We start from the raw sequence: 10,102 nt of genomic DNA on the forward strand, positions 1-10,102 counted from the left end.
AAAGGATTTTCACACGTATAGCTCAACTAATAGCATCTCTCTGTAAGAATGACCTTGACAAATTCCCCAGAAAACCCAACATCTTTTCTCCTCCACACACTTTTCTGTAATATTTCTTACTGAGCAAACTGGACAATTACCTACCTGGACAAACACATACTCATCTTGCACCACCAGAGAATTGGGGTCAATGTAGCCGGGGAATGGTTTGCCCTTATTGGCGTCGGTGCAGTTCTGCAGCTTGCAGGTGACATACAGCGCCTCTGCTCCGACACACACACACACACACACACACACACACACATACACACACACACACACACACACACACACACACACACACACGTCAAGCCCTGGCATCAGCAATGGTATTAGCCAATGAAGAAAGGCAGCCTTCACCCAGAGCCAAGCAGCCTCTTTTGGCCCCTACATTACTCGTGTCAATAAAGTGGTCCCAGTAAGGGAGGAGCTGGGTGGAGGGGAAGACAGATGACCACAGAAGCCAATTGCTTTCTTTGCCTTCAATCGCAGCGCTGGGAAAGAGCCTGTCCCCACACGTTAGCCTCTGCCAAATATGTGCCGGCTCCCCCCATGCGCGCATGATCAATAGTGATAGTCTCTGGCTGTGCGACTGTAACATCTGACACGATTGATGTCTGCTATGCATGTTTGGATGATTGGCTTTCCCTTACTGTATTGGCCTCAGAGAGGTGCCATACAAACTCTGTGAGATTGAAAAAACTAACTACAATCATTTAAGTGTTAAAGAGAGACTGAAACGTGGTTAAAACTGAAGTGGCAAAGGCCGATATATCCTGACTTTAAGTTCTTAGTAACACCAATAAAGCTAGATCGTGTTTTTTAACTTCTTTAACCTCCTAGGACCTGTCGTCCACATATGTGGACATCACATTTTGGGTTATTTAGACCAAAATACTCAATTTTGCTCTACAAGGGCCTGATATCCACTTACGAGGACATTATACTGCCACTGTTCTATCGAAGTTTTATATGAATATCCTCATATATGGCTCTCATTTTTCTTAGAAACAAAGATTGGGTAAAAAAAAAAAAAATCTGCCAATTCTTTGTTTTTACTTTTATCAGGTCCCAATCAGCCCAAATATCAAAGAGAAATTAAAAATGCTGCTGTGGAAGAGTTCGGGTCTTAGGAGGTTAAAACTGGATTTTATCCGTGAAATATTTTTCTTGCAGAAAAAAGATTAAAGAAAAATAGCTCCAGCAAATAAATAAGCATCAGTTTGTCTGACAGATTGTGGAATAAGAACAGGCTCTTACTAGTTTTTGTACAAACTTTTCCCCCATTTTTCCACTTTGGACTGAAAATGAAAAACCAATGACAGTCCACCCAAACACGTATTTTTACACGAAACAGGAAAAGAACAAACGTTGTTTCAGTTTATAAGAGTAGGAAATAAAAGGCCAATCTATCTCACTTTCAAAAAAGTTGTTTTTTATTTGTACTTTTTTGTTTGTTTGGTTTAAACTCAAATAGATCCGCGTCGATGGCAGTGATGCAATTTTGAGAAAGAAGGGAGGAGTCTGTGGGAGTGGTGATTTATTAATACCAACCACAGATCGTCCTCTGTGGAAAAAAATAGCAAGAAATTTTTCAGAAAGCTATCACAATGATAGTTATCTCAACAACAGATAAAAAATAAATCAAGTCATATCTGATTTACTGAGTTACCTTTGGGGTTCAGCACTGAGCCCTAAAATCTTATGTACATAGATTATATCTGCAGGGGTTTTAAAACTATTCAAATGTACTTTTGTTTTAGAACGTGCTGTTTAAAAGAGTAGATGCTGTAAGTTTCTGTCTATACTTTTGTTTATCAGTAATTTGTGCTCTTTGCATTTAATTCAATCCTTTTCTATATTTATTTTTATTGGCATTTTGGGTTGCTGCTGAAAATTGCCAAAATTTAGGGAAAAATATTAAAAATATAAGAACAAGGAGTCGCTCCCAGAAAAGTGAAAATGAACCCCCAATATCCCAGTGTTCATTGTCATTCAGGACGAAGAGTGTTTCTTTCTACTTAAAAGAGCCCCCCTGAGCTAAATCACTTGCTTTTAAAAGCATTCTAATATATGCATTACTTTTCCGTCCGTTGTCATTGTGTGTCCCCCGACTCGGCCATTTCCGCTGTCCCTTCGTATTACCCTTCAATGGAATTGTCCACACAACTCCCAATTCTTCTCTACTTTAGCACAATGTTCACGATACAGTACAAAGACGGCGGAAAATGGAGCACCGGACTCGGAATTCAATTACTCACGTCCTTCAGTGATGCTGGTTTCCAGGTGAATTAAGCCCGGCTCTTTGTCCAAACCCATTTTCGACCTGAAAGGCAGACAAATGTGTTTCAGGAACATCACTATTGGTCTTTTGCCTTCGGGCAGATGTCACCTATGGCAGCTGCTGTCTAACACGAGAGATTGCATGTTGCAAAGTCAGACAAATTTATGACGACGGATAGGTTAAGTCAAGCACTATGACAGTCGTGCTTAACATCAGCAGGAGCTGGCTGCTGAAATTAACTTGTCTTTGTCTTCACTGTGAAAGGCAGCTTAACTTGTAAAGGGAAAAAGAGGGCCTCGGGTTTACTGTGCGATCTAAATGTTCAGCGTCCCCACAAGGTCCTTTTTCGCCCAGAAAAATGGAGGAAGATGTTTCCTGGCATCATTAGGAGAGGAAAAGCCATTGATTTTTTGCACTACAGTAGGGATGCCCGCAGATGGAATAGCATATAATCATTACGGCATTAAATATGTATTAAAAAGACTGGGGGATCAGAGGAGAAGCAAAGGCAGCACACACAGAGGGGAGAGAACGGGGGAGGTGGGGCGAGACGGGGGAGAGAAGCTGGGAAAGAGGCTGTGTCGACAGGTAGAGCGCACACACAAACGAGGAGGGAAATAAAGGGGAGTCTGTGTGAAGCAGACACAATGAGAGGCAGAGACCACTATATCGTTTAATCATTATTATACTTATTGGTAGTATTGGTAATTTCCCAGATGAAACGCAGCTGTGAATAGCATGGCCTAGTTATCTGAGCCACATTTCCATTTTCACTGAATAATCCATTCAGGTACCCAGGAGCAGTGTGAGACGGGCACAGAAGAAGTGGACGGTTTGTTTAAACTTGTGTATTTTCAGTGATGGCACACCTACAGCGGGGCGTCTGTGTGTATGACACTCGTCTGAACAGCTGTGTGGCCTCTGAAGCGACTCAGAACAGGCATGCATAAAAACGAGATGCAGCCGTCGCCTTGCAAAAGTATATCGCATACAGGCAGCTCTGCACGCTTTTCACATTTGTAATGTCACAGGCAAATTGCACACGGTAAGCTCACAAACTTATTAAATGTGGCCAAAGTTAGAACGGCGTGTGGCCAAGTGCTGCTCAGGTTTACCAAAACACGAAATGAGATTACACTCTTGGTGGCTATGTATATTACAGATATAAGCTCGCTCTGCAGCCTCATTACCACGACTACCACCACACCTACTGCACAGCGAGCGTCCCAAAATAGAACTCTGACAGCTTCTGCAGCATCAGCCCTTCAGGCTCCCTTCACTCCTGGCTGCCCAGCTCGTTACTACCCGACGGTTCCTCTGCAGTTAGTCGAGGTGAAAGCTTTTTGTTACGTGTTAGTTACAGCACAGAGGGCAGACGTGCTAGATAACACCGAGTTGGACAGCAACTGTGGGGCGGTGGCAGTGAGGCAGCGAGGGAAGGCCAGGGAACATTGTAACAATTATGAGAAGATGAAGCAATGCAGCAACGTTAAGATGACAACTTGTGTTGCTGGTTAAGGCCCGCTGAAAGAAATTAGTCGATTATTTCAGTTGATTTCATCTCAGTGGACGAGAAAACTTTCAGATTCCCTCCAAACTGGTTCTGAAGCCTTTTTCTTCATGACTGAACTCGACGATCAGGCACGTCAGACACATGAATAAAGGAAATCTTAAAAACCTCTCTGGCTCATATTAAGTAACATTAACTACGTTATTATTGTGGTAACAAGAAGGTAAATAGTTATTATGCCAAAATCAGGAACACGTTTATCGTTACTGGGATTTAGATAGGCTCGTTATTCGTTACTTCATGTGTTGTGTTCGACTTATTTCAGAAATCGGAACACGGACCTGGGAATAATGTCACACTCGAGTAAACGGCGTTCTGGTTAACCTCATCAGAGAATGCTGGATTCCAATATGGCGACGCCCTCGAAAACGGTTGTTTTGCTAGCCCTCTACAAAAACAAATGACTGGTAAACACATATGCAGCTTATCTGAAGTCTGGAGTTACCTACATCTTCCTACTTGGAAGGCAGAATTTCCGAGATCCAAGTACAATTGAAAGCACCACGACTGCAGTTTCTGTGTTGGACATAAAAAGCGCACGTGACACTGTGACGTAGGCTAGAATCCTGGCAGCAGTCGACGACGGTCCAGGCGTGGGATTTCTCTCGTGGAATTATGCACATTCAGTCAGGGAAGCAACACATTAATAAGAGCATTCTGAGTAAAACCAAAGTTACTTTCCCTAGTAACTAGTTACTTTGAAAGTAACGAGTAACTGAGTTACTTTTGATAGAAGTAACTAGCAATGTAACTAAGTTACTAATTAACTTACCCAACACTGTTTATATAGCACCACATCACAAGGCCTCAAGGACTATTGTAGCTTTGGATTAATTCTATTTTTTCTCAAAATGCCTCGACTACGTTACTTGAAAGTTGACTTTTTCTCACGTGACGATTAAAAAAAAACCAAAAAAAACCTTTAAATCATGTACAGTCATGTGAAAACGTTTTTTTTAAGGTTGTATGCATCCCAACAAATTCACAAAAACTACATCTCTGACTCTGCTCAGACATGCAAAACTGCCTGTGGGCAAACCACAAATCTTCAGACAAGACCAAAGTGGAGACGTTTGGCTGAAATGCACGGCGCCATATTTGGTGAAAATCAAACACAGCATATCAGCACAAACACTTCAAACCAACTGTCAGCACAACGGAGGAGGGCTGATGATTTGGGCTTGTTTTGCAGCCACAGGACATTGGGCAGCTTGCAATTATTAAGTCAGTCAAGAACTCCTCATACTAAAGTATCCCTGAGTCAAATGTGAGAAAAATAAAGCTTGACTGAAAACGATTATGCAAGAGTTAAATTGACAGACCTTAATCTGACTGTGGTGAGAGCTGTGCATAAAGAAATGCCTGCAAACGTCAATGAACTGAAGCAGAAGAGAGGGAACAAATTCCTCCACAATGATGTGAGAGACTTAAAGTCACACAGAAAATGAACACTACAAGTTATTCCAGCTACAGCTGATTCTACAGGAGTCATGTAGTGCAATAGGACTGCAAAAGACGTTCCTTTTCAGATGATGGTGTGTCACCGTAACACAGAGGGCAGGCAACATGCTTGAGCACAGTTGGACAGCAATTATATGGTTGGTGGGGGAGAGAAGGATTGTCACAATTTCACAGACATTAAACAATTGCTATATATGGATGAGCTGCATGTTTTTCTCCTAGAATACGAAAAATGTTATCAGCTGGCTGGTTTGAGAAAAATAATATATTTTTAAAAATTTACAAACACTATAAATAAAGAAATATTCGGGCTCGGTTGGATGCGTTGTGCAAGCCAATGCTGTAATTTGTAAAGAACAAAAACCGTTCTGCATCATGGCTGATTTAGGAACTATCCTTCACTATACGTACGTACCAGTAGAAACGATTGGGAGCCACTCGCTCGTGCACCAGCTGCCACCTCCGTCCAAACTCCACCGAGCTGTAGAGCTGCAGAAAGACAACCAGACATGAGTATTTTGTCACATGCATCTTAACACTTGCTGAAATTGACCGTTTTATATAACACTGGCCTTTTTCAGATCACGAGCTGTGTTTACTCTTTACTGTGGGTTTGTTTTCACACCTTGATTTATTCGTCAATTTAAAAGCAGCAGCATAACGAGGAGTGGGAGACGAGCTTTCTCACAATATCTCACACACATATTTGGCTCGAGTCGAAGGTACTAAATTAGATTAAAATTTACATAATATTCAAACACTGCAAATGAATAACATGGCTTAAAAACATCTAGCAGTGTAATCACTGTCTGTCTTCCCACACGGCTGTGCGTTACTAGAGAACTCTTACAGAGAATATTTTGCCATGAAGCCATTAACACAATGAAAAACACGATAAGAATGAAATGTGTAGGGTGCAGCTTTTCATACGCTACAGAAATGTGCCTCGCTGTAACAAGCCTGCAAATTGCAGCGACATATGAGATATGAGGAGCCAAAGCGTAGTGGGTGGTCTCCATACAGACGTTATTCACTGGTGGGTAAATCGCTGGAAGCTGAGATTTTATCGTTTACACAGTAAGCAGAGAATACATGTGAAAATCTGTGTGTAATGCATCCAGATGTCCACAAAGGAGTCCCCGAGTGTCTCCGTTCATTCCAGACTCACATCCACTGAGAACTGAGAGACTTCAGCTTATTCAAGTTGTGTTCTTCAAGCAATTATGGAATTACTGAAAGACTAACTGACTAATTATCTGTCTTCAAGATACAACGTATTACACTGAATTTGTGATCTCGGCACACTGATATTCTAGATTTTGTTCATAAAGTTAATGATCTGTTCTTCAGGAATAACAGCAGTAATAATAACAGTGGTATCAGTGTGTGTTTGTATTTTTCTTTACAAATCCCCACTCGCCATGTGGGCGGTCTTTACCAGCAGAATACGTTCAAAACCTTTATGTTTATATAGAAATATATGTGGTGGCTCCTAGAGACAAAACACGTACAAACTCCAAAACAGAGCTACCTAGATCACTTAAATTAATTGAAAGCACATGTGTATTGTTTGTGTATTTATACACCAGCACTCATATATATTCAAATAATTAAAAAAAAAAGTTCATTTACCTGTTGCTACCACACATCACACTTATGTAGCCACTAAAGCTCAACACTGCCCCCTAGCATCCTGGAGCACTTCTGTTGTGTTTTGTACGTGCTTCGGGGTTTGTACGTGCTTTGTCTGTAGGGGCCACCGTAAATATACTTTTATTTATTCACTCCACATAAAATGTAATAAATAAAATATTATAATACAAAAACCAACTATTTACATTTCAACTTTTAACTATTTAAATGTTCAGCTTTTTCCTTTTAAACAAATTTAAAGTGAAACAACACAAAACACTGCAAACCACAACACAATAAAATATAAATTAAAATATGAAAACAAAAAGAAGATGCACATTCTCTGTCATATGGACCTGCATGAATAAACTTTCTGAATCCTTTATCATCTGCACCTGAAAATAGTTGTGGATGATTACTATACCTTTCTAATGTGACGTTGTTGTCCCTGGCTCTCTCTCTCTCTCTCCCTCCCGCTCTGTTCCTGTGCTACTGACTGTAACTTCCGCCCCTCCCCCCTCTGCTCAGCGCAAAGCACAAGCCTCGCACGCAGAGTGAAGCGGGAAAAAAGTGCGAGAGAGAGAGAGAGAGAAAAAAAACCCTATGGCGCCAAATAAGGAGTCGGATCGCGTCGTTCACCTCAAAGACCCGGCTCTGAGGGCCGTTTCGTTCACGACCGACACATCACTAGTTTACAGACAGAAAGATGACAGGCGCGCACACACATGCTACCACAAACATCAATAATGAGATTTTATTGTACCATACCGCTGTGTCAACCAAGAATCTATTTGCAAAAGGAAGTTATTAAAGTTCTAATTGTTTTGGCCAAATGCTATTTCATAATTAATTTGACTGTTTTTAATTTGATTTTTGTTTTTTTCATATTCAGTTTCATATTTCACAATGATGTTTTTATGTTATAAGCTTTTTCATGACAGTAATGTTGCTGCAGATGATGAGTTTGAGACGAGGGAAGTGATGGAAAACGGTGGGACTGCATAACTCATCAAGGAGGTGCTCACGTTTAGGGCGCAATTTGTATTAGACATGCTTTTTTTGTAATACAGTCTTTTAAATCTATATTCTTTAGAATTATGTATAATGTAATGTATTATGTAGGATAACTGGATATAAAATGCTTAAATATTAATATTATGGAAAAACATCTCCCAACTAAGAAACATGTTTCTCATATTTACAAAATAAATGAGTCGTGCCAAAATACGGTTTATATTAAGGAGAACTGGTAATTAGAATTAAATGCTATAATCACTGATAATATATGGGAAGCAAAAGCTGTCACAAGGTATCTTATATACCTAATGAAGAACTATGCCCTTGGAGAAAATGTGGGGAAACAGCAGATTATTCACATATTTGTGGGGATTGTCCAATAATTTGAGGATTCTGGAAAAGAACCAAAGAAGAAACAGAAAATCCTACAAGTTAATCCTCCATTAAATTCAACCTTATTTCTTTTAGGAGTTATACCTAGAGAGGCATATAGCCCAGACAAAAAAAAGAATCTACAGATACTCCTATTGATAGCTAAGAAAATGATAACTGTGAAATGGAAACAACCAAGCCCACCATTCATAACACAACGGAAACAGAGACTGAAAAGAGTTCACACAACGGAGTGAATGACAGTGAGCGTCCACCAGAGATGAAACTGTGTGACCAGAAACCTGGTGAATGAACAAGAATCCTGAATGTTGCACTATAAGGTTATAAACTCCCCTCATGATATTTTATTTTATTGATCTTGGTCTGTTTGTCTCTCTTCTGTGGTCCTTTATCAGAGAATGTTAACATTGTGTTTGTTTGTTATCACAAAAAATACTAAATTGAAAGTTCAAAAACATCAAATAAAATGTTTAAATATAACAGTTTGTAATATGATAATGAGTTGAATTCCTTTTTAAAATAGGCACAGAATATTATTTCATTAAATATTTCATAAAGGCTTTTAAAATCTATTTAATATTTTATGAAGTGGAAGCAGAAAAGTCACAGTCAAATATCTGCAGACCTGTGCTTCTTACTGTACCATGAAAACTATGATTTTTTTAATCATTTTAATCCTACTCTGTCTCTTTATGTGCTATTTGAAATCAAACGTAAAAATTCACATCAATCCATTTTTTGTTTGTTTGATGATTATGCAGGCATCTGCGTGCTGCTTGCTCAGTATATCAACAACCTTGACAGTCTTTTTGTCCCCAAACAACTGCATTCTCTGACAAATCCGTTTACTCTGTAGCTTACAGCTGGAATTTAATGAGCCATGAAACTTATTTCAGTGTTTCAGGCTGGACCTTTTTCCATTTTAAGCATGGCCAGCCATGCAGAATGTGTAAACAATCATTTATTAGTGGATAACAGAAATGTGACTCTGTTTGTTTATATTCATTTATTTTCTAATTGCATATATTTACTCTGTGCTGAAGGGTAGCATGGAGGCCTGCATTCAAAAAACATCCCTGAGACCGTATCTTGATAGATTATTACAGATGTCAAATCAATGATTGTATTCTGTTTTTTAAAAAAAGTTTTACTAATTACTCTCTAATAGCATTTCACTTTAAAAGCCTTAATTATATGACTATGTTGCTCAATATCTTTAAATAAAAAAAAACAGCTAAACACTCAGCATGATGGTGACTGTAGAAAGCAGTGGGGCTTCTGAGACACGAAGCTTACCTGCCTCATCCTAAGTATATGCAAACTATATATTCACTATCGCATCTGGTTCGTGCGCATTCGCGTGTCGAACAGCGACGAGACAAATGGCAAACAGCACGGCTGATAAGATTTCCATGACATCTATGCAACGCTGTGCTAAGCAGATGCCAGAGAAAGGAAGTGGGAGGGGGCAGGAAATCACTCTGACTAATTACCCTCCTACAGCAAGTTAGTATGTAGCCAAGCAAGTGACAGCAACTGTTAAGTTGGGTGCAGGGGGTTGACGCAGTCTTTACAACCTCCAAAAGGTCTCTTAGTCAAGAAATTCAACAGCACTGCCAAAAAGGAGGTGAGCAGATTGAAAGAGAAGCACTTTAGGGGTGGAGATAATGCATGTGGGTGGGAGCACAGCTGGGTGGGGGAGGCAG

The 10,102-nt window shown here is 39.9% G+C and overlaps 1 protein-coding gene across 2 annotated transcripts in view; it reads right to left on the reverse strand.

Moving 5' to 3' along the window:
- sorcs1 (sortilin-related VPS10 domain containing receptor 1) overlaps nucleotides 1-10,102 on the reverse strand; it is a 176,040-nt gene that overhangs the window by 42,832 nt on the left and 123,106 nt on the right. For both annotated transcript variants that reach the window (XM_005746004.1, XM_005746006.1), the window contains exons 5-7: nucleotides 5,770-5,843; nucleotides 2,301-2,365; nucleotides 145-263 (exon numbers count right to left, since the gene is read on the reverse strand). In XM_005746004.1, coding sequence (XP_005746061.1) covers nucleotides 145-263; nucleotides 2,301-2,365; nucleotides 5,770-5,843 — 258 coding nt within the window. The remainder of the gene's footprint in view (nucleotides 1-144; nucleotides 264-2,300; nucleotides 2,366-5,769; nucleotides 5,844-10,102) is intronic.

This window comes from Pundamilia nyererei, unplaced genomic scaffold, assembly GCF_000239375.1.
Source record: "Pundamilia nyererei isolate P.nyererei 1_Seehausen unplaced genomic scaffold, PunNye1.0 scaffold00171, whole genome shotgun sequence".
Classification (NCBI taxonomy): domain Eukaryota; kingdom Metazoa; phylum Chordata; class Actinopteri; order Cichliformes; family Cichlidae; genus Pundamilia; species Pundamilia nyererei.